Source organism: Heterodontus francisci, chromosome 5 (genome assembly GCF_036365525.1).
Source record: "Heterodontus francisci isolate sHetFra1 chromosome 5, sHetFra1.hap1, whole genome shotgun sequence".
NCBI classification, from domain to species: Eukaryota; Metazoa; Chordata; class Chondrichthyes; order Heterodontiformes; family Heterodontidae; genus Heterodontus; species Heterodontus francisci.
In genome coordinates, this window is record NC_090375.1 from 130,288,123 (window position 1) to 130,313,667 (window position 25,545).

Below are 25,545 nucleotides of genomic sequence, written 5' to 3' on the forward strand. Positions count from 1 at the left end.
GAAAATTTCCCCAATAACAATGTTGAAACAATTAGGATAGATGTCAGACTAGTCCTACCTGTCCTCCACTTCATTCTTCACCAAAATAACAGCCAATACTCATTTGCCTCATAGAAACTTCCTTCTAATACATCATTCACATTTTTTCACAAATTTTGCAAATTTTCTACCTGACATTGTGTAAATACTATCTTCAAAGTTAACCTTTCAAGTTCATACAGCTGCTGTGGAGACTGTGGCATTGTGAATTATTTTAGTTAGACTCAACCATGTGGATTACCAAATATATTTTAACTAACACAAAGGCATTCCATCTCCCAGGGAATGTAACTTCATGCTTGTACATTACAAACTTCCTGCTGTCCATAGGAAGCAACCATTAATTGGATATTAAGTGTTTAATTGTATTCAGGTGTTGGGCATTAACTGGGGATTCACTTGCGCTCCTATAAGAGACTGAAACTGTGGTTATTGGGTTAGGAGGTGCATATTTGTAATGTGTATCTCTGTAAATAAAAGCTTATAAAGTGTATAAAGATTAGGCTCCAATTCAATCCTTCACCAACTGGCTTTGCAGAATACATCAAAGTAGCAGAGGACAGTTGCCTAAAGCTGAAGATTGGAAACTATGAAGAAAATTTCCGACATAAAACTAAAATCTTAGTGACCATTGTGGAAAATGGCAGAGAGCAAGTTTAAATTGTCAGGGTATGATTATCTCTGATGTTTTCGGAGTCTGAACCATATGAACTGTGGAAGAATGAGGGAGATATGTGGACACTGGCTACTACTCTACCAAAGAGAAAACAAGGTGTAGCCTTGGCATTGTTACTTCCTACAAGTAAAATCAGAATTCAGTTATTTTGTGAGATGGATGCCATTAGTTGGTTAGTGATGAAGGTTTGGACCTCCAAACCTTAGTTCTTACATGAAGTCTACAAGAAAGATGATCTGTTAAATGCCTATGAGGTATGATTGGAATTTGATAGATTTCAGAAAACAGATGGTCATTCATGAAAGAATATATCATGGACTGTAACAGATTGTATAAAAGGTTAGTAATATTCAATTTGGGGATCCCTGGATGGGTACTAGCATTTAAGTTACTGGATTGTGTTACGGTGTCTCATATGGACAGGGAACTGGTTCTAACTGATGTTCAATTCTCGGACAAGGAGACTCTTCTGGATCAGATGTCTGCTGCCTTGAAAAAATTACAAGGGAAACTGTAATTTCCTTCATGGAATAAAAGGGATGGTAGCAACATGGATACGGAATTAACTGAGTGACAGGAAACAAAGAGTAGTGGTGAATGGATGTTTTTCGGGCTGAAGGAAGGTTTGTAGTGGAGTTCCCCAGGGATTAGTGTTGGGACCCCTGCTTTTCCTGATATATTTTAATGACCTAGACCTTGGTGTACAGGGCACAATTTGAAAGTTTGCAGATGATACGAAACTTGGAAGCCTTTTGAAATGTGAGGATAGTGTAGAACTTCAAAAGGACATAGACAAGTTGATGGCAGATGAAGTTCAATGCAGAGACATGTGACGTGATTCATTTTGGTAGGAAGAACATGGAAAGACAATATAGAATAAAGGGTACAATTCTCAAGGGGGTGCAGGAGCAGAGGGACCTAGGTGTCCATGTGCATATGTCATTAAAGGTGGCAGGACAGGTTGAAAAAGCAGTTAATAAAGCATACAGTATCCTGGGCTTTATTAATAGAGGCATAGAGTACAAGAGCAAGGAAGTTATGTTGAAATTGTATACGGTACAAGTTCGGCTTCAGCTGGAATTCTGGGCGCCGCACTTGAGGAAAGATGTGAGGGCATAGGAGAGAGTACAGAAAAAATTCACAAGATTGGTTCCAGGGATGAGGAATTTCAGTTGTGAAGATAGATTGGAGAAATTAGGACTGTTTTCCTTGGAGAAGAGAAGGCTGAGAGGGATTTGATAGAGGTATACAAAATCATGAGGGGTCTGGACGGAGTAGATAGGGAGAAATTGTTCCAACCCGTGAAAGGATCATTGGAACGTGACTTTTTAACAAGGAGATTGCCATTGGTCTAAAGGTACGGGAGAAAGACAGAAATGTTTCCATCCTACATTTTGTCGACCTGGCTATGAGATTTAGTATTAATACAATAATATGTTGCGAGGGCAAGAGGGTTATTATAAACAAAATAATAGATAAATGGATAGGGACTAGACTTGGGACACCAGCAAAGTTTCTGACTGATAATGGAGGTGAATTTGCTAACAAGTTCAGAGATATGTGTGAAAACAAGAATATCATTGTGATGAATACAGAAGCTGAGAATCCTTTTAGCAATGGTCTTTGTGAAAGGAATCATGCTGTGAGTGATAAAACGTTGCATAAAAGCTGATCAATTAGACTGTAAATTGATGAACACCCTGACATGCACGGTTCATGCAAAGAATTCTCTCCTGATGTTTGGAGGGTATGGTCCTTATCAGTTAGTCTATGTGCGAAAGTCCAAATTGCCTTCCATTCTTTGTGATAGTCCTCCTGCTCCAGAAGGTGCTACAATTAGTTCAATTTTTCTGCACATTTGAATGCTTTGCATGCAGGGAAAAAGGCTTTTATCAAGTATGAGGTATTGGAAAAAATTTGTAGAGCACTGAAGCTTTGTATGAGGCCATCTGAGACAGAGTTTAATTCAGGAGATTTAGTATACGATAGAAGAGCGTGTCATAGGGAATGGAAAGGCCCTGATAAGGTAATAGGTCGTGATGGTAAGGAATTACTTATCAAACATGGAAATCAAACAGTTAAGGTTCATTTGTCATGACTTAACAGAATTAATTACAAAATCTCAGATTCTGAGCAGCTAATAGAAGTAAACGAGGCACCTTGTACCTCAAATGCTAATGTGTTTTGTGCTGAAAGTCCTGAGGAAACGAATCAGATCTAGGGCTGGATAGTGGTAATAATCATGTCACACATGACAGCTATCACATCCACAGGACAATTACCCAGAGTGGGTACTCAGGTGACCTACATTCCAGAGGGGTCTAATTAATGGAGGGATGCGATGATTGAGGGATGTGCACATGTAGGAGAAGCTACTGGTAAGTTTAAATATTGGTTGAATGTTCAGGATGATAGCCAAAAAGTGAGGTCCATGGACTGGCAGAATGGGGTGAAAGAGTGGAAAGTATGAAAATGCAGTGCAGGCACTGATAGTGACTCCAGGAGTGAATGTTGCATCAGAAAACGATCATGAACTGGAGAAAGAACCTCAGTGCAAGAGGGAGATCTCGCAGTAGGAGACGCGACAGACATAAAAAAATGGAAGTAGAGACCGTAACTTGAAAAAATTACGTAATGAGATAAAGGTCACAGAATGTAACAAAACTAGAAACAACAGACCTCATGATTGTAAGGTTTTGGTGACTTCCAATAAACTTGCGGATAAACTAAGAAAGGCAAAACAAAGGGAGTTAGATAGTTGGAGAGAGTTCAGAGTTTATTCAGATAAAGGTCAGCCAGCTTTGTCGCATAGGTGGATTTGTATGGAAAAAAATCCTTGCAAATGGGCTAAAGTGAGACTAGCAGCTAGGGGGTTTGAAGAGCAACTGGGTGATACAGATGCTAGAGTGGACTCACCCACAGCTGGAAGGGTAAATATAACATTAAGAAAATTAAATCAGGATAAATGCATACTTAAGTTCATATCCTTTGATGACCCAAAGAACATGAAGCTAGTCATTTTTAGTAATCCTTCACATGCTAATCTTCCTGATGGGTATTCTAGTGCAGCTGGTTTCACAGTATTTCTGATGGGTGAGAATGGGAAATGTCCCTTAACTTGGGAAGCTAAGAAAATAAAAAGGGTTGTTAAAAGTATTCTGGCTCCCAAAATACTGGTTCTTGTGGAGGCAGTGGATTTGAGATTCTATTTGTCAAATATTTTAAATGAGAAGGGGCGTACTGAAGATGTAGATGTATGTTATGTAGATAATCATTCATTTTGGGATACTGTAGACTCTACGAAAAGTGTAAGTGAGAAAACATGATGGACTGACCTTGCCTGCTTGAAACAAATGCTGGAAAGGAAATCTCTAAAATTAAATGGGTGAATCCAAGACACCAACTAAATGTTTTACTAAACAGAAATACATGTACAAAAAATTGTTAGTGGTACTAGAGGAGGGCCATCTTGCAATGTAATGCTTTGTACAGAATATGGAAGTTCTTGATTAATTTTTAAAAAAATTTTGGCTGTACATATAAAGTGTAATTTTTATTTAAAGAGAAAGAACTCTGTTAATTGTATATCAATTTACTATCTAATTGTATTCAGGTGGTGGGCATTAACTGGGAATTCACTTGTGCTCCTATGTATAGGAGCAGACTGAAACTGTGGGTGTGGTTTGGAGGTGCATGTTTGTAATGTGTGTCTCTGTAAATAAAAGCTTATAAAGTTGGTAAAGATTAGGCTATCTTGAATAGAACAGCCACCTCTACTCTTTCAGGTCTGCAACATGTATTAGAATAGCCCTATCACTGGCTATCCCTAAAATCACCCTGTCTTTATCTGAAAGAGCATTTAAACAAGTACATTCATTTTCTGCTTTAAGTTGTGAGGTTTACATAATCTTTCCAGAATTCAGTACTCTTTTAAATAAGAGTATACTTAATATTACTCTTGCATGCAGATGTAAGTGCACATGTCATTCTGTGCTTGGTAATTACCAGCTTCATTAAGACTGGTCTTGTAGGTGGTCGTGAGTCCCACAGAACATCTTCATACCTCCAAAATAGATGGTCAGGAATGGAAAACAGCCTCGCTGAATTGTTAGGAACTTTGGGTGATACCTCACCTAGAGCAGGCTGTGTTTAAACATAAAAACAAATTAGAATATGAAAAATTTGTGGAGTCAAAGGATATACATATGAACATTATAAATGACAAAAAAACACACTTCTAAAAAATGCGTGTTATAACAGCAGTGACCTCAAAGAAAACAGTAAGATAGCCTGGTATGGACAGAATGAAAATTAACCGGGGCGATAAAAAGGACGGAAACAAATTGCAAGCATGAAGTATTTTTCAACCCACTACTGTGCCTTGAAATAATTTTAGATGTATATATTATGCTGTGATAAACATATTGCTATAACCATCCTGTCGGATGGTTCCCCGAGCAGACCGTCAAAGTCATTTGGCGGAATGCCTCATCACCAGAACTTTCAAACAAACACCAAGACGTAGCTTGGCTGGTGGTGAGAAGGGCCCTCCCCGTCAGATCCTTCATGCACACCCGAAGTCTTGCTCCCTCCGCACAATGCCCCCGCGGTGGCTGTGGTGGGGAAGAGACAGTCGCCCACCTCCTCCTGGAATGTGTCTTCGCAAGGCAGGTATGGAAAGAGATGCAGTGGTTTTTGTCGAGGTTCATCCCAAGCAGCTCTGTAACACAGGAGTCTGTGCTCTATGGGCTGTTCCCAGGGACGCACACCGAAACAAACATCAACTGCTGCTGGAGGACTATCAATTCGGTGAAAGACGTCCTTTGGTCTGCCCGAAACTTGCTGGTCTTCCAGCGCAAAGAGTTGTCCACCACCGAATGTTGCAGACTGGCACATTCCAAGGTCCAGGACTACGTGCTGAGGAATGCACTAAAGCTTGGGGCAGCCGCAGCAAAGGCTCAATGGGGAAAGACCACAGTGTAAGGTCCCCCCCACCAAGCTGAACTGAGGGGCTGGATCCATGGGAAACCCCTCGAACTGTATTGTTAATATTTTCATTTGCTATAAATGTAAAACTGTAATTGGCATGACAATTGTGAAATGGAAGGGTTGTGAAGGAACTCATGATAGTATTGAATGAAACTGATCTCCCTTGCAATGTTTGTATTTTTTGGTGCTGTTTGAAACTGTTTGGCAATGTAATTTTTACAGATTTTTATGAATAAAGTATATTTTGGAAATTTAAAAAAAAACATATTGCTAAAGATCCAGTGAAACTAATTCCCTTAAAGGTGGAAGATCTTTATAAGTGCAGTACTGCTTGATGAAGCTAGATTATTAGATGTAAAATTGAGTCTTTCCAATTGTAGAGGAAAATGTCCAAAGAGCACAGCTTCGTATAAACATTAGGCTAGAAACGGAGAGGAGAATGGCCATGTTCTTAATGCGTGCAAGGATCCCCAATTTATCTAGGAAAGTGGGCCCTTGCACACATTTCTGATTGGCATTGGTGTCAAGCATGTAAATCTGGAGGAAAGCATGCATATAATTTGCCATTAACTTTAGTTTATAGAAAAAATACTCATATATGGTACAAAACTTTGTAGTATCAACTTTCTAATGGATTACCACCTGAATCTCTCAAAACTCCACTATATAAAGTATTACCATTTGCAGAAATGAAAAGATAGCAAGAGTATTCCTCTACAAAATGAAATTATATAAAGATAAACTTTTCATATTTCACTGCTAAGGTATAGTTTGGTTTGAATGGTTCCTAAATAAATTTGAGTAAAATATTTACTGACACATACACAATATTATAGGATCTGTGGGGCATGAGGAGAGGATCAGGAAAAGTGGCATCTTTTTCCAAGAGATGTTGTAACAGTGCTCATGCAATATTTGTTTATATTATTGAAGCTCCCACCTGTCCACAGTCTCAGAGATCTAGCATTACGGGTCTTCGTCCCTTTTTTCCATTCCATAATGCTTTCTGAACTGGTGTGTGCAGACTTTTAAGGACTAGAAAATTAGCCCCGTGACCTTTGGTATCAAAAGTCATCTCCATCAGCATTTAAACAGAGTGGTGGAAGAGGGTGAGACAGTGGGCTAAATTTTACCAGCCCCTCGAGGCTGTGGGTCCGGCAGGGGGGGCCCGTAAAATTCTGCGGGGAGAGGCCCACTTCGACCCAACATCGAGAACGGCCTGCCGCATATTACTGCTGGTGAGGTGACCTCAGTGCCTGCCACCAAGCATTCATCTAAATATTTAAATGAACATAAATAAGATGCAAATGAACTCACCTGCTGGCAGCGGCTGTCCCATGTCGATTTTATGGCCGCTGATCGCATCTCGCTAGTGGGGAGCAGGGAGGAATAAAATTATCAGGGTGGGGGAGCGGGGAAAACACATTTTATTGCTGTGAGGATGGTGGGAAGGGAAAATGTGAGAAGGTTGGTGGGGGGGGGGGGGCGGGTGGAGAGTTCAGGTCAGGAATAAAGTTAATTTTGGAGTGATAGGTCAAAAACGAACATGGGGGGAGGGGGTGGTGGCCTCCAGCTTTTACTTAATTTTTTAATTGCAATGTTAAACACTGTGCTTTAAAGATTCAAATTTCTTCTAAGGACTTGAAGTCCTTTAAAAATGGCGGCGGCACCTGCATAGTGGTGCCGAACACTGTTTCTGGGAACGCGCCGGCTGCCCCCTTACGTCATCGGGTCCAGCCGCTCCGCCCCCTTTATTTAAATCATAATATTCCATGTTGGAAGGCTGCTGATTTGACATTGCACCGCCGCGGAGCACAACACGCTGATAAAGTTCAGCCCAGTGTTGGAGCATGTTGCAGTATCAGTGCACGTCAGCATGATGTGCTGTTACCATGGTGAGGTGGCATTGGACAGTCAACTGTTGCCCCACAATTGAAGAGGGAAGTTGGAAGAGTTGTCATGAGGTTGTTGTTGCACAGTTCCTAGAAACTGTGCTCCATCTTGTTTGCACAATTTGGCATTTCTTTTCAGTATTATTGATTATGAGCTGGCTGCTTCAGTTGAAATAGTCTGCCGAGATAATTATAAGCATGGGATATTAATTATTTCCCTAAATACAGTAAAATTGCACTTTTAAATTAAATATAACATAAACAAGGTTTTACTGTTACTGCTCTTATAGCCATTTCCCCCGTTATGTAATTCTGATTTACAATTTTGTTTTAGTTTGTACTTTCTCACTGAGTTCTGTTGTGTTTCATCTTTAATTCCTGCCATCTATCTGTGTAACATTGTGTAAGGAAACTGCAAGTTAATCTTGTTGGCTTTTGTTTTATTTTCAGCATACAAGGAGAAAATGAAGGAGCTGTCTATGCTGTCTCTGATATGTTCCTGCTTCTATTCTGAACCACATGCTGCAACGTTCTATAATTATGATGGTGAGTCTTTCTTCATGATTTGAAATCTCTGTTCAATCAATGTAACAGGAAGCAGTTTCTCATAACGATTATAAAGAGATGACAGATCCAACTATAGTAACAGATACATTTTGTGTTTTTAGTGGTAGTTCAGGTGGAGCCATTTTGACTTCCATAAAGGTGTTGTTGTGCTAACTAACTGGCTCTTGAGAAGTAGCCATTCAGTATAGATAACAACTGCCTGAATAAAATCACTTTCTCTTTTCAGTATAATTATGTGGTAAAGCCTGGCAACTGTTACAGTGTAGCATAAAGATGAGCATTATACACAACCAAATCTGTGTTAAAACAACTGGGCCTTAAAGTAAAAAATAAATTAAAGTTTCACCCAATTAGGCTGATGACATTTTGTTGGTCGCTATTCATTCTGGCCATGCACAGAGTAATAAGGGCCTATTTTCCTAACCGTTGCCCTCAGGGAATGCCCATTTCTCTGGGTTCAAAGGTCAGGGAAGAGGGGTCGAGCCCAGTTAAGCATGTCTCTTCCCATTTTATATAACTCCAGGATGTCTGGGGCCAGAGAGCTAGGCCTGCAACTGCTGTAGGAGCCATGTCAATGCACTGGGAGGGGGCATTCCTAAGAAACTCCCAGAAATCCTGGGGCTATGTAAAAGTGGCAGAGGCCACTCAACCTGGGGCCCTTAATGCTTTTTGTGCTAGCCTATTTGGCAGGGAGGTCCCCTGATGTCCCCCCAGCTGCCATATCAATGCACAGGGCTTGCCTCAACCCTGAGAACTTTAATGGAGTCAGCACAAGATGGAGCATGGGTCACCTTAGCACTTGCACTAAGATGCCCTGCCCTACAAATTTTCAGGGTCTTTTTGGTGGTTTCTAGATTTGCGGAATTTCCACTTGGGTAAGGTACCAGACAATGACCACCAGCTATAACCCAATATTTCACTTTCAGGGGAGCAAAATAAAAGGCAATAATCAGAGACAACACTTGTTCATCAAAAGAATCTCATGAGAATGTAAGCCCTCAAACCAAAAACAATTAGAGATTGAAACGTACTGGAAATATTCAGCAGTGGAGTGAGAAACAGAGTTAACATTTCAGGTCTGTGAAATTTCATCAGTTCTCTGCACAGATGCTGCCAGATCTGCTGAGTATTTCCAGCATTTCCTGTTTTTATTTCAGATTTCCAGCATCAACAGTGTTTTGTTTTTATTTTGGAGATTGAAACATAACCTATTCGGCTTATTCTTTGAACCTATTTGTTCTCTTTCAATGGGCATTTGCTGTCATGCATCCAGTTCCAGGTGAGGGGAAGGTTGGGCCACAACTGAAGAAGATGCAGTTCCATAATCAACTAATAGAAAATAAAATGTCAATAAAAGCAAAATACCGCAGATGCTGGAAATCTGAAATAAAAACAGAAAGTGCTGGAAATATTCGGCAGGTCTGGCAGCATCTGTGGAGAGAGAAGCAGAGTTAACATTTCAAGTCTGTGACCTTTCATCAGAACTGGCAAAGGTTAGAAATGTAATAGGTTGTAAGCAAGTGAAGCAGGGGTGGGGGAGAAAGAACAAAAGGGAAGATGTGTGATAGGACAGAGGGCAGGAAAGGTTAACTGACAAGGAGGTCATGGGGCAAAGGCAAAGGGAGTGCTAATGGTGTGGTGAAAGACAAAGCATTATTGCAGAGAGTGACAATGGCAGAGTAATGAACAGTTCTGTCCAAAAGCACAAACATGAAAAACCAAGTTTTCGGCAGGCACATGGCACACAATGTCAATTTTCAGCTGAGGTAGACACTCGTCATTCAGTGGCTACAATGAAATGTATCCAACTGGGGCCGGTGAGTTGAGGCGATGTTCAGATTGAAGCCTCAGTCTTTTCTTCCTAGATGACAGTAAACTTCTTGCTCACATTAGAAATCCATTGTACGTAAATGACTGGTTTCAGTTGATGCAATGATTTTATACAAAATAGTTAAATTGTAAAATGCATTTGTTTACATTATGTTCAATATTCTCCAGACATGCAAGTTAAACAAATCAACAAGCGTGCCTCAGGTCAGTCCTTTGAGGTGATCTTAAAGCCACCTTCTCCAGAAGCGGCACCAGCACTGGATCGCCCTCTGTCTCCTCCAAAGAAGAAGGACCTCTCTTTGGATGAGATCCAGAAGAAGCTTGAGGCTGCTGAAGACAGGAGGAAGGTAAAAATACTGCTTTGGATCATACCAAATATAATTCAACTTGCAAAAAAAAATGAAGGGCTCCCTTGATGCCTGTATGTGGTACTTGGCCATACAAATTGGAGTTCAGTCCCTGGCCTGTGCACAGTTAATCTCAGTCAGCTAGCGATGGGAATGTTACAGTTGACCCATATGCATATGTGGATGTCAGGTGAGGATAGGATTGGACTGAACTATCATGGTTGAAAGTTCCCCGGTATTCACTATCCAGAGTCCAAAATGGTTATTTGGGGGAGCTACCAGACAACCATTGGAAATCGGAAATTGTCTCTTAAGTGAGGTAGTTGTTCAGGAAAATGGGGGAAAAGAATTAAAAAAATAATATTCTGTGTTAACTGAAATTTATGATATTTAAATGTGTAATTTAGCAATATCAGTGATATCAGGAACTGTCAGACTCACATTTTTCTATGAAGTCTAGAGAATTCATTTAAAATACATGATTCAGGTATCAAAAGATAAGTTAAGGGAGGCAGTGTTGTAGTGGTAAGGTCACTGAAACAGGTAATCCTGAGGCCCAGGCTAATGCCTGGGTTCAAATCCCACCATGGCAGCTGGTGGAATTTAAATTCAATTAATTAAAAATCTGGAATTGAAAGCTAGTCTCAGGAATGGTGCCATGAAACTGTCATTCATTGTCGTAAAAACCCATTTGGTTCATTAATGTCCCTTAGGGAAGGAAATCTGCTGTTCATGCCTGGTCTGGCCTGCATGTGACTCCAAACCCACAGCAATGTGGATGACTCTTAACTGCCCTCTGAAATGGCCTAGCAAGCCACATAGTTGTCAAGGGCAATTAGGGATGGGCAACAAATTCTGGCCTTGCCAGCAACGCCTGTAATGAGTTCTTTGTTATATGATGCAACATAAATGAGATGCGTGGAGTCCAGTTCGTTGAAGATCTCTAACGGGTTTATTAACAACTAAACTAGTATGTACAGTACAGAGCAAACTATTTACAGAACCTTCCTCTAGGTGTTAGTTACAGAGTAACACTGGCTTTAAGTCACATGACTACATCCTGGCACTTAGCTCATTAGCATACTGCGATCTTAAAGGGCAATCACTCAAGATGATCATACAACACATCCACATCCCATGATAGAATTTTTTTTTTAAGTTGATATGTGCTGTGTACAGGCAAAAGCAAGCCTGTACCAATTGCATGCCTTTCAGTTGATTACTGCCTTCTGATTATATTGTTTTCTGGTTGTCATTTAAATCTTCATTAAGATGTTTATATTCAATTCCTTTTGTTACTTGAGGCCGCTAACTCAAATGCAGCTTCAACACAACCCAGGGAAAAGACCTGAATCTCAATGAAATGAGTTTTCAACCATTCTGAGCCTGCCTTTAGTCTTACCCATAATCTACTTATGAATAATGCAGGTCCATTCATCATAGCATAATGTCTATGATCCGAGTGAATTTAGGAACAGAAATACAAATTTCCATTATGCATCAATATATAACACTAATCCTGGGAATAATATTGTATATAATAATTCCACAGTATGCTTTGACTGAAAGCTATGTGTTATTGGACCATGCATCACACGTAATGAAAAAAAAATGAAACCAAACGAGTAAATTAAAGTTTGTTGCTGAAGGCCCAATGCCATAACAATAATGCCTGAGAAAGAGTCTATGCCACACATTCATGATTGTAATTGCCTTAGTAGTTTTTAATAGCTGAAGCAGTTTTATTATATTCCCAAAGAAATTAGGGGTGGCGCAGTGGCTAGCACCGCAGCCTCACAGCTCCAGAGACCCGGGTTTGATTCTGGGTACTGCCTGTGCGGAGTTTGCAAGTTCTCCCTGTGACCGCGTGGGTTTTTGCCGGGTGCTCCGGTTTCCTCCCACAGCCAAAGACTTGCAGGTTGATAGGTAAATTGGCCGTTGTAAATTGCCCCTAGTGTAGGTCGGTGGTAGGGAATATGGGATTACTGTAGGGTTAGTATAAATGGGTGGTTGTTGGTCGGCACAGACTCGGTGGGCCGAAGGGCCTGTTTCAGTGCTGTATCTCTAAATAAAAAAAAAATAAATAGAGATATGGCCAAACATTCAATATTTGTAGCATTGAAAGTCAGTTCACAGTTACTTAAAATCAAAAACCAAGGTTTAAAAAAAAAACAAGTCAATGGCAACAACTTCAGTGCTATACATTAGGGACAGCACAATGCTACTGAAGCCACTATTCCATTTATTTGTAGCAACACTGCAGAATGAACCTCATTATTCCAAACTCCACCGACTTATGTTGAGCATACGATCAGGCGAGATAAAAAAAACCTGAACCCTCCCTGTTCCCACTGGGTAGGTTAGGTTAAAACTACCCTCTAGATGTCTAAGAAAATCTGCTCAGTTTGTCCCAATTAATGCCAAATTGGGTATGGTTTTATGCTGTATATTTGTGTCCCTCAGAACTGTGTTGTGGCCAGCCAAAATAATTTAACTTGGGAGACTTACTAGTAAGAAATATATATATTATGTATACATAAAATATATATATATAAAGTCCTTTCATTCATCTGTGTGCCTGGACAATGAGTTTTGGAAGTCTACTCAATAATGGGGGCATTGCAAACAACTCCTATCTTTTTCTTCCCTCATATCCTTGTGTATCTATTTCCAGCAAACAAGACTGTAAAACTTAGCCTATTTATCTTCTCACTACCCCAAGGAAGATGAGACCAACTGATATTCTGCTACCTTTGTGAATGTACATGGTTGTCCTGGATCTCTCCTTTTAATACAAACATTAAACACTTTCTTATGTAACAGCGGTGGATAAGAAATTCTGCTAGTGTTGATGCGCGGGCGGCCCTTCTGCTTCTTTGGTTTGGATGTAACCTTGCTGCACACCAGGGAGTGGTCGGTGTCGCAGTCCGCACTGTGGAAGCTGCATGTGATTTGAATGCTGTTTAAAGAGGCTCGCCTTGTGAAGATAAGGTCCAGCTGGTGCCAATGGCGTAATCTTGGGTGCCTCCAAGAAACCAGGTGACAGGGTTTAGTATGAAAGAACGAGTTGGTGATGCAGAGGTTGTGATAGGTACACAACTCCAGCAGTCTCTGTCCATTCTCTTTCATCCTTCCAATGCCATAGCGCCCAAGGCAGGAGGGCCATGAGTCATGGTCGGCCCCAACCCTGGCATTAAAGTCCCCCAGCAGGAACAGATGTTCTGTGTTGGGGGTGCTACTAATGATATTATGGAGTTCCTCGTAGAACTGGTCTTTAACTTCAGATGGGGAGCAGAGAGTTGGAGCAGAGATGCTGAGTAGGTGTACTGGGCCAGAGGCGGTGAGCAGTCAGTTGGACAGTATGCGTTCCAAGCCATTTGAAGGTGGCTCTATCATGCTGAGCACTCCATGCTCTCTTGGTTCTTCAGGATTCCTACCCTGCCAGAAGAAGGTGTAGTCTTGCTCTCTTAGAGATCCGCTCGCGGGGAGGCGAGTCTCCTGAAGTGCTGCAATGTCTACATTGAGTCTACTGAGCTCGTTGTTAATGATGGCGATCTTCCAAGAATCGTTGATTTGTGTAAGATCTTCCGACAGGCCAGGACACATAGTTCTGATTTTCCAGCTTTCAAAACGAAGGGCTGGTACCTTCTTTCCTTTTTTGGTCGTGTTGTTTGGTGCGGTGTTACAGTCCACCTGTTGGGCAATGACCTTGAGCTCCAAGCACCCATTGAAGCAGGTGGACTGTGGCGGGACAGAACCTTACTGACCGGGGGCTGCCTGATTTGAGGTGGGCGGTAGCTGTCCAGTGAGATGCAATGACCTCTCCCACCGACAAAGGCAACCCGTGACGCCCAATCTCTACGCCAATTCTGCTGGACTTATAACCCGTAACTGCTGCCTTCCGTGTTGTTTTGGTCGCTGTGAGGCGACTATGGAATGACCCCTCCATGGCGCATGCCTGGGCAGATGTATGGAGGTTGTGAGTTGCCCAAACGTCAAAACCCCCTCTCGGCCTTCCTGGTGGGGCCCAAAGGAGTGCAGAACACAATGTTTGGCACTAGTATGGCTGCAGGAACTGCCGGAAACATGCCAAAGGTGACACATGACCGCCTTTGGGGTTCCGTTCCGGGTTTTCTGTGAGGGTTTACTCCCTTAGCCTTGGCCTCTCCCTGAGCAGGGCTCCTAACCAGTAAGCTGTGTGATTTCATGGATGGAGAGGGAAGGAGGGACAGGGTGCAGGGGAAAGGGGGTGCGGTGGATGCCGGGGGGAGGGCGTGGGGGGAAGGAGGTGCGAGGGGGAGCTGGGAAGGGCAGTGCAGAGGGGTAGGGGAGGGGGTGCAGGGGAAGGGGGTGCAAAGGGCGGCACAGTGGCGCAGTGGTTAGCACCGCAGCCTCACAGCTCCAGGGACCCGGGTTCGATTCCAGGTACTGCCTGTGTGGAGTTTGCAAGTTCTCCCTGTGTCTGCGTGGGTTTTCTCCGGGTGCTCCGGTTTCCTCCCACAAGCCAAAAGACTTGCAGGTTGATAGGTAAATTGGCCATTATAAATTGTCACTAGTATAGGTAGGTGGTAGGGCATTATAGGGACAGGTGGGGATGTTTGGTAGGAATATGGGATTAGTGTAGGATTAGTATAAATGGGTGGTTGATGTTCGGCACAGACTCGGTGGGCCGAAGGGCCTGTTTCAGTGCTGTATCTCTAATCTAAAAAAATCTAATCTAAAGGGAAGATGGTGTGAGGGGAAGATGGTGCGAGGGGAGGGGGTGCAGGGGAAGAGGGTGCGAGGAGGGAGCTGGGAAGAGGGTGTGAGGGGGTGGGGGAAAGGGGTGCAGGGGAGTGAGCTGGGAGGGGTGTGCGGGGGGGTGGAGGGGATGGGGGAAGGGGGTGCAAGGGGGTAACTGGGAAGGGGGTAACTGGGTGGGGGGAAGGGGTGCGGGGGTGAGCTGGGAAGGGGTGCTGGGGGGAAGGTGGTGTAGGGGGGAGGGGGGAGGAGGCAGGCGTCCGGCGGGGGTCACAATCCTGAATTTCTTATCCACAGCTGTAACATAAGCTTCTAAATTCACTTGAAAAAGCCCTTCAAAACACTCCTACAGGGGATGCAGAGACCAAGTGGGCCCACATCAAGAGATGCCATCTATGACTCAGCAATGACCACCTATGGCAAATGTGAGAAGCAGAATGCAGACTGGTTTCAATCTCACTTTGAAGAGCTGGAACCTGTCATAGCCGCTAAGTGCATTGCACTGTTGAACTACAAGAAAACCCCCAGTGAGTTAACATCCGTAGCACTTAAAGCAGCCAGAAGCGCTGCACAAAAAACAGCCAGGCGCTGCGCAAATGACTACTGGCAACACCTTTGCAGTTGTGTTCAGCTGGCCTCCGACACCGGAAACATCAGAGGAATGTATGATGGCATTAAGAGAACTTTTGGGCCAACCATCAGGAAGATCACCCCCCTCAAGTCTAAATCAAGGGACACGATCACTGACCAACGCAAGCAAATGGACTGCTGGGTGGAGCACTACCTAGAACTGTACTCCAGGGAGAATGTTGTCACTGAGACCGCCCTCAATGCAGCCCAGTCTCTGCCTGCCATGGATGAGCTGGACGTACAGCCAACAAAATGGGAACTCAGTGATGCCATTGATTCTCTAGTCAGCGGAAAAGCACCTGGGAAGGACAGCATTACCCCCGAAATAATCGAGTGCCAAGCCTGCTATACTCTCAGCACTTCATGAACTGCTTTACCTGTGCTGGGATGAGGGAGCAGTACCACAGGACATGCGCAATGCCAATATCATCACCCTCTATAAGAACAAGGGTGACCGCGGTGACTGTAACAACTATCGTGGAATCTCCCTGCTCAGCATAGTGGGGAAAGTCTTCGCTAGAGTCGTTTTAAACAGGCTCCAGAAGCTGGCTGAGCTTGTCTACCCTGAGGCACAGTGTGGCTTTCGAGCAGGGAGATCCACCATTGACCTGCTACAGGAGAAATGCCACGAACAACAGATGCCCCTCTACTTTGCTTTCATAGATCTCACCAAAGCCTTTGACCTCATCAGCAGACGTGGTCTCTTCAAAGTACTAGCAAAGATCAGATGTCCACCAAAGCTACTAAGTATCATCACCTCATTCCATGACAATATGAAAGGCACAATTCAGCATAGCGGTGCCTCATCAGACCCCTTTCCTATCCTGAGTGGCGTGAAACAGGGCTGTGTTCTCGCACCTACACTGTTTGGGATCTTCTTCTCACTGCTGCTCTCACATGCGTTCAAGTCTTCAGAAGAATGAATTTTCCTCCACACAAGATCAAATGGCAGGTTGTTCAACCTTGCCCATCTATGAGCGAAGACCAAAGTACGGAAGGTCCTCATCAGGGAACTCCTCTTTGCTGACGATGCTGCAGTAACATCCCACACAGAAGAGTGTCTGCAGAGACTCATCGACAGGATTGCGGCTGCCTGCAACGAATTTGGCCTAACCATCAGCCTCAAGAAAACGAACATCATGGGACAGGACGTCAGAAATGCTCCATCCATCAATATCGGCGACCACACTCTGGAAGTGGTTCAAGAGTTCACCTACCTAGGCTCAACTATCACCAGTAACCTGTCTCTAGATGCAGAAATCAACAAGCGCATGGGAAAGGCGTCCGCTGCTATGTCCAGACTGGCCAAGAGAGTGTGGGAAAATGGCGCACTGACATGGAACACAAAAGTCCGAGTGTATCAAGCCTGAGTCCTCAGTACCTTGCTCTACGGCAGTGAGGCCTGGACAACGTATGTCAGCCAAGAGCGACGTCTCAATTCATTCCATCTTCGCTGCCTCCGGAGAATCCTTGGCATCATGTGGCAGGACCGTATCTCCAACACAGAAGTCCTCGAGGCGGCCAGCATCCCCAGCATATACACCCTACTGAGCCAGCAGCGCTTGAGATGGCTTGGCCATGTGAGCCGCATGGAAGATGGCAGGATCCCCAAGGACACATTGTACAGTGAGCTATCACTGGTATCAGACCCACCGGCCGTCCATGTCTCCGCTTTCAAGACGTCTGCAAACGTGACATGAAGTCCTGTGACATTGATCACAAGTCGTGGGAGTCAGTTGCCAGTGATCGCCAGAGCTGGCGGACAGCCATAAAGGCGGGGCTAAAGAGTGGCGAGTCGAAGAGACTTCGCTGTTGGCAGGAAAATAGACAGAAGTGCAAGTTGAGAGCCAACTGTGTAACAGCCCCGACAACCAATTTTATCTGCAGCACCTGTGGAAGAGTCTGTCACTCTAGAATTGGCCTTTATAGCCACCCCAGGCGCTGCTTCACAAACCACTGACCACCTCCAGGCGCTTACCCATTGTCTGTCGAGACAAGGAGGTCAAAGAAGAAACACTTTCTATACAATATACCCCTCACAATAACATTACTTTGGTTCCTCTCGCCCTGAATCACATATCATGTACAGTTTAAATTTTTTTGTCAGCTAGTTGTCTGAAATCTGCAGAATTTTATCAACCTTCAAAAGGATTTCAAAAATAAACTCATAAGAAATGCACATAGACAGAGTTTCCACTTGCTTTGTTTGTACCATACAAAAATAGCTATGCACCAAAAGTCAAATAGGATGAATAATACACCAGTAGAATATTATAGCTGATGCAATTACCTCATTAGGTCAGGTTCACAATGTTTTCATTCTAATTTGTCAATTTAGGTAACTACATACTTAATGACTACTTTTGTCATAATTAGTCTTCATGAATATTTGAAAATGGATTCGACCTATGTTGGTAGTGTGACACTGCATTTATTATGCAACTGATGATAACTTCACTCACACTGCCATAATTTGTCAGTGAGTTTAAAGAACAAGTTTCAATGGTTGAAGGAAAGCATAGGGATACAGTACCCCATACAGTAACATACATTGATTACAGTACCCCGCACTGTAACACATTGTTTATAAGGATTATTTAGGGCAGCACAGCACCACAGCCTCACAGCTCCAGCGACCCAGGGATCGATTCTAGGTACTGCCTGTGCGGAGTTTGCAAGTTCGCCCTGTGACTGCGTGGGTTTCCTCCGGGTGCTCTGGTTTCCTCCCACAGCCAAAGACTTGCAGGTTGATAGGTAAATTGGCCATTATAAGTTGCCCCTAGTGTAGGTAGGTGGTAGGGGAATTGAGGGGATGTGGTAGGAATATGGGATTAATGTAGGATTAGTATAAATGGGTGGTTGATGGTCAGCACACACTCAGTGGGCTGAAGGGCCTGTTTCAGTGCTGTATCTCTATAAAAAAAAAAGGATACAGTGCTCCCTCACTGTAATATATTGTGTACAAGGATACAGTGCCACCTCACTGTAACACATTGTTTATAAGGATACAGTGCCCCCTCACTATAACACATTGTTTATAAGGATACAGTGCCCCCTCTCTGTAACACATTGTTTATAAGGATACAGTGCCCCCTCTCTGTAACAGTATGTTTATGAGGATACAGTGTCCGCTCACTGTAATGCGTTGTTTATAAGGATACAGTGCCCCCTCTCTGTAACACATTGTTTATAAGGATACAGTGCCCCCTCTCTGTAACACATTGTTTATAAGGATACAGTGCCCCCTCTGTAACAGTATGTTTATGAGGATACTGTGCCCCCTCACTGTAACAAAATGTTTATAAGGCTACAGTGCCCCCTCTGTAACAAAATGTTTATAAGGCTATAGTGCCTCCTCACTGTAACACATTGTTTATATGGATACAGTGCCCCTTCATTGACCAGGTAAAATTCTCCTGTATTTACAAAACCTCTGACTCACCATGAGGAATATCACAGGAGATCTACTAGTCTGTTACATAAACAGTGAGAACAGAGCACTTAGATATTAGAACTGTCAAACCATTAATTCAGCAGCAACTTGCATCAAGGTCCCTCCAAGTACCATGCAACGCAGATTAGATGGAAAATAAAGTTCCCTCTACTCAATTCTGCTTAGTCAAATACTTCCAAGGCATGGGTAGCATGACTTAAATATAGAGTCAAACGAATGTACCCCAGTCCATGATTTTCTTACCAGGAACACCGAAGCAGAAAATCCCAGCCTCTGAGTTTTTTAATTTGTTTCATGGGATGTGGGCATCGCTGGCCAGGCCAGCATTTGTTGCCCATCCCTAATTGCCCTTGAGAAGGTGGTGGTGAGCTGCCTTCTTGAACTGTTGCAGTCCATGTGGGATAGGTACACCCACAGTGCTGTTTCGGAAAGGGGTTCCAGGATTTTGATCCGGTGACAGTGAAGGAACGGTGATATAGTTCCAAGTCAGGATGGTGTCTGATTTGAAGGGGAACTTGCAGGTGGTGGTGTTCCCATGCATCTGCTGCCCTTGGCCTTCTAGGTGGTAGAGGTTGCAGGTTTGGGAGGTGCTGCCTGAGTGGCCTTGGTGCGTTGCTGCAGTGCAACTTGTAGATGGTACACACTGCTGCCAATGTGTGTCGGTGGTGGAGAGAGTGAATGTTTGTGGATAGGGTGTCAATCAAGTGGACTGCTTTGTCCTGAATGGTATCAAGCTACTTGAGTGTTGTTGGAGCTGCACCCATCCAGGCAAGTGGAGAGTATTCCATCAGACTCCTGACTTGTGCATTGTAGATGGTGGACAGGCTTTGGGGAGTCAGGAGGTGAGTTATTCGCCACAGGATTCCTAGCCTCTGACCTGCTCTTGTAGCCACGGTATTTATATGGCAACTGCAGTACAGTTTTTGGTCAGTGGTATCCCCCAGAATGTTGATAGTGGGGGATTCAGCTATCGTAATGCCATTGAATGTCAAGGGGAGATGGTTAGATTCTCTCTTGTTGGAGATGGTCATTGCCTGACACTTGTGTGGCATGAATGTTACTTGCTGCACATCAGCCCAAGCTTGCATATTCTACAGGTCTTGCTGCATTTCTACACGGACTGCTTCAGTATCTGAGGAGTTGCGAATGGTGCTGAACATTGTGCAATCATCAGCGAACATCCCCACTTCTGAATGTATGATTGAAGGCAGGTCATTGATGAAGCAGCTGAAGATGGTTGGGTCTAGGACACTATCCTGAGGAATTCCTGCAGCAATGTCCTGGAGCTGAGATGATTGACCTCCAACAACCACAACCATCTTCGTTTGCGCTAGATGCGATTCCAGCCAACGGAGAATTTTCCCCTTGATTCCCATTGACTCCAGTTTTGCTAGGGCTCCTTGATGCCATACTCGGTCAATGCTGCCTTGATATCAAGGGCAGACACTCTCACCTCACCTTTTGAGTTCAGTTCTTTTGTCCATGTTTGAACCAAGGCTGCAATGAGGTCAGGAGCTAAGTGGCCCTGGGAGAACCTAAACTGAGCGTCAGTCAGCATGTTATTGCTAAGCAAGTGCCGCTTGATAGCACTGTCAATGACACCTTCCGTCACTTTACTGATGATCAGGAGTCGACTGATGGGGCGGTAATTGGCCAGGTTGGATTTGTACTGCTTTTTGTGTACAGGACATAGCCGGGCAATTTTCCACATTGCCGGGTCGATGCCAGTGTTGTAGCTGTACTGGAACAGCTTGGTTAGGGGCGCAGCTAGTTCTGGAGCACAAGTCTTCAGTACTATTGCCGGAATGTTGTCAGGACCTGTAGCCTTTGCAGTATCCAGTGCCTTCAGTCATTTCTTGATATCACGCGGAGTGAATCAAATTGGCTGAAGACTGGCATCTGTGTTGCTGGAGACTTCAGGAGGAGGCTGTGATTTTGCAAATGCTTCAGCCTTTTCTTTTGCACTGATGCGCTGGGCTCCCCCATCATTGAGTATGGGGATATTTGTGGAGCCTCCTCCTCCTGTTAGTTGTTTCATTATGCACCGCCATTCCTGACTGGATGTGGCAAGACTGCAGAGCTTGGATCTGATCCGTTGGTTGTAGGATCGCTTAGCTCTGTCTATCGCATGCTGCCTCCACTGTTTGGCATGCAAGTAGTCCTGGATTGTATCTTCACCAGATTGACACCTCATTTTGAGGTATGTCTGGTGCTGCTCCTGGCATACACTCCTGTACTCTTCATTGCCAACAACTGATATAGGCTAATTACCATTTCCCAATTTATCCCTGTCTTCTTTTTTGAAAGTGATGTCATATTTAATGGCATTTATACTATTGTCCTGGAGTTTTCATGGCTCCTCCAGATGATTTTGAGAATCCCTTAGGAAATTGACCTCTAGTATTTATTTAGTATTTATGCTACTCCGGCATTCTCCATTACAAACTTTCCAATTCATTTTTCACAGTCCTACCTTTATCTTGACTATCCTTTTATTATTAATGTTCCAATTGAGTGTCTTATTGTCCTCTGTGTTTCCCTCTCTTTATAGTTTCCCTTTTTGCAACTTCCTTTATACTTTATATTTATCCTTCCTTCCATTTTTTTACCCAATAATCATCTTGTTCACCAGCGCCTTCACCACCTCCTTTTTTCCCTTATTATAATATCCTTGATTTTCACTCCTTCCATCTCAGAATCACAGAATCACAAAATTGTTACAGTGCAGAGGAGGCCATTCGGCCCATCATATCTGCACAGGCTCTACGAAAGAGCAATTCACTCAGTTCCATTCCACTGCCTTCTCCCCGTAATCCTGCACATTCTTCCTTTTATATAACAGTCTAATTCCCTTTTGAATGCTTCAATTGAACCTGCCTCCACCACACTCTCAGGCAGTGTTTTCCAGACCTTAACCACTCTCTGCGTGAAAAAGTTTTTCCTCATGTTACTTTTGCTTCTCTCACCAAATACTTTAAATTTGTGCCCTCTCGTTCTCGATCCTTTCGCAAGTGGGAACAGATTTTCCCTATACCCTCATGATTTTGAATACCTATATCAATCACCTTTCAGTCTTCTCTTCTCAAAGGAAAATAGTCCTAACTTATTTATTTTTCTATTTATTTAGAGATACAGCACTGAAACAGGCCCTTCGGCCCAGCGAGTCTGTGCCGACCATCAACCACCCATTTATACCAATCCTACATTAATCCCATATTCCTATCACATCCCCTCAATTCCCCTGCAACCTACCTACACTAGGGTCAATTTACAAATCAACCTGCAAGTCTTTGGCTGTGGGAGGAAACTGGAGCACCCGACGGAAACCCACGTGGTCACAGGGAGAACTTGCAAACTCCGCACAGGCAGTACCCAGAATCGAAGCCGGGTCGCTGGAGCTGTGAGGCCACTGTGCCACCCCTGCTTCTCCAATCTATCTTCATAGCTGTAATTCCTCATCCCTGGAACCATTCTTGTGAATTTTTTCTGTACTCTCTCCTGTATTAAATATTTCCCATAGCTAGTCTGTTTACCAATTTTCCTCCCGCTCTGTCGCAGTCCTCTTTTAATTTCCATATAATTTTCTTCTTGCAAATCAAGTCTCTGTCTGTTCTTTTTCATTTTCCATTCTCACAAAGAACCTAATTATATCATGATCATTGCTTCCTCAGGGATGAAATGGTGTATTTTGATTTTTAAAAATTCTCATCACATTGCCTTTGTAAACTAATGAAAAAGATTTTTCACAAATACCTTTTGATTAAAAAAAAGAGATTTCTTCAATGAGCCTGTAATTATGGATGGAGTTGAATCAGATTACTTAGAGATGAATTTGCTAGCTTAATCAGTTTTGTTCGTTTTCTCATTTTTTAAGAGGACAGTTGTTCCTTTGAGACTTGTTTTGCTTGCTGCACTTACGCTAATGAATGCTGCTTCACTTCAATGATAGTGTCCTACACTAACAAATAACAATCGTTTTCTAACCTGTACACTGATGTTTCTGCAAAAGCCTGCTATATAATCAGAATATTTAATAAATCACACAGTGAATCACACATAGAAGCTGGTGTGGTGCTTTGAAAAGGAAAGTGGAACTGAATCCTATATCTTATAGCACTTTTCAGGATTGTTTCAGTGACGCACACTGTCAAACAGAGCTGCTTTATATTTTCATATATTTTTTGTTATCTGCAGTCCCAGGAAGCCCTGGTTCTGAAGCAGCTTGCAGAAAAGAGAGAGCACGAGCGAGAGGTCTTGCAAAAGGCCATGGAAGAGAATAATAATTTCAGCAGGACTGCAGAGGAAAAACTGATCATAAAGATGGAACTGAACAAGGAAAACCGTGAGGCTCATTTAGCTGCTCTTATGGAACGTCTCCGCGAGAGGGTAAATATTGAGCAGAGGATTTGATTGTTGCCATCTACATGCATACTTTCACTCATTGTGGGGTCACCTTCAGGTTCACTACCTGGGTAGGAATGTAGTGGAGTGGATTGGCCACCTGCTGTCAAACTCGTCTGATTTTCATCGCTTTGTGATGAGCTGTAATAACAGGTGAGCAATCCACTCTGTCACATTACAGCCCACGTGAGGAAGTTGAACATTACCCCAACAGTATCACATTCTCTGTCTTAATTTTGTGAATTCAAATACTTTACAACAATTTTAAAAAGCTTTGCAATCTTTGAAGAACAGTATAATCCTTTTAATGATATTATCACTGATAGCACCTGTTCATAAATTTCAGTAGGTTATTCATTCCTATCGTGTCCTCATACGATGTTGCTCAATGTTCATATTTATTCAATAATTTACATTTATATAGTACCTTTCACATAACAGAGACTTTACAGAAAAGTGGAATAAACAGAGCAAAAAGTGGTTGAGACATTATGGAAGGTGATCTAAGCCATGTTTGAAGAGGAAAATCTTTACCAGAATTTGAAGCTGGGTTGGGAGGTGTTAAGATAGGCTGACGTAAGAGAAGAATGCAGGACCATAGTGGCTGAAGGCTCTTCCATCAATGGTAGAGCAGTAGAAAGGGTGGTGAGGGGGACATGTTGTAGACTGGAGGCAGAAGAAAGCAGGGTGTTTTCTAGAATGTAGGGCTGGAGAAGATTGTCCAGGTAGGGATTTTCCTTTACTAGACTGCCTATTTATTGGGTGGTTTTGTGGTACTAAAGGGAGAGAAAAAATGGGCTTGGTCCAGATTTTGCAGTCAGCAGCAAAATACGGGTGCTCGCCACTGACCTCGCAGAAAGCTGTCCACAAAGAGCTGGTGATCTCTGTGGCATGGGTTTCCCCTTTCCCATTGGCAATTTAAACCTGGTGCCAAGTCAAGGGGATGTCTGGTGTCCAGCAGCAGTGATGTCAGCAAGCAGTAAGCAACCAATCACACTGAAGTATTCATACACAGCCACAAACCAGGAAGTTAAAAGCACTTAAAACCTCCACTTATAATTTACATTTTCAGATAGCAAAATAAATGATGATTGGATTAACATAGTAGCTAAAATACACAAAAATTTATATTTATATAGCTCCTTTAGTGTGATAAAATGTCCCAAAGCACTTCACAGGAGCGTTATAAAACAAAATTTGACACTGAGCAACACAAGGGGAGCAGAAATGCTAAGGTAGCTGACTTCAAAGGCACACATTCCTTGTCAGTTCGAATTATGTCATGGCTATGAAGTCATGTAAAGGGCTTTATTTTAACTCTATAATTGTACCTTAGATTAGAATATGAATATTTCAGTGCCTTTTGCATAATGGAAAAGCCATCATCAGATCCATATTCAGACTGAGAATGGCCAAAACCAATAGGGTAACCCCTGTGCTTCCAACTTTAACTATTCCTACTTCTTTACTAATACATGCTGCTAATCTCTTACTTCCATTTGGTACTCTCTCAGTGACAGAAAGGTGAGAGGAGGGTAGCTGGGACTCTGAAGTGATGCTTCTTTCATGAAATTGCTTTCCCTGAAGGAAGCACTCTTCCAGTTGGATCTTTCTTACACTTGCAATGATAGCAAGGCCCTGTCTAAAGTTTCCACGTGTGCTGGCACCAGAGGGGGCGGAAGGGAAAGTACAGCAGTGTCAGTATCCTGAGACACAGATATCTGCAGCCTCTCCTTGCAGCTCACTGGTAGTGGCCACAGACTCGTGCTAATAGTTGGCTGGACAACACACCAGTACTTCCAATTAATTCTTTAAAGCTCAATTCTATGGACCTGTTAAATATGTCTCACAATGAATCATTGGACGTAGGTACAGTTGTTGCCCTAGAAACCATGATTGCCTTAGGACCTCATCCTGACATTTTGTGGACTGTGACATTCTTCAGGATGTCTGCAGGCACTGGCAAACTTCCAGCATAGT

The 25,545-nt window shown here is 43.1% G+C and overlaps 1 protein-coding gene across 1 annotated transcript in view; it reads left to right on the forward strand.

Moving 5' to 3' along the window:
• The first annotated feature begins 4,490 nt into the window (after window positions 1–4,490).
• stmn2b (stathmin 2b) overlaps window positions 4,491–25,545 on the forward strand; it is a 35,305-nt gene continuing 14,250 nt past the window's right edge. Inside the window, exons 1-4 of the mRNA XM_068030944.1 lie at window positions 4,491–4,500; window positions 8,047–8,142; window positions 10,162–10,340; window positions 23,359–23,550. Of these exons, the coding sequence (XP_067887045.1) occupies window positions 8,061–8,142; window positions 10,162–10,340; window positions 23,359–23,550 (453 nt within the window). The 5' untranslated portion in view covers window positions 4,491–4,500; window positions 8,047–8,060. The remainder of the gene's footprint in view (window positions 4,501–8,046; window positions 8,143–10,161; window positions 10,341–23,358; window positions 23,551–25,545) is intronic.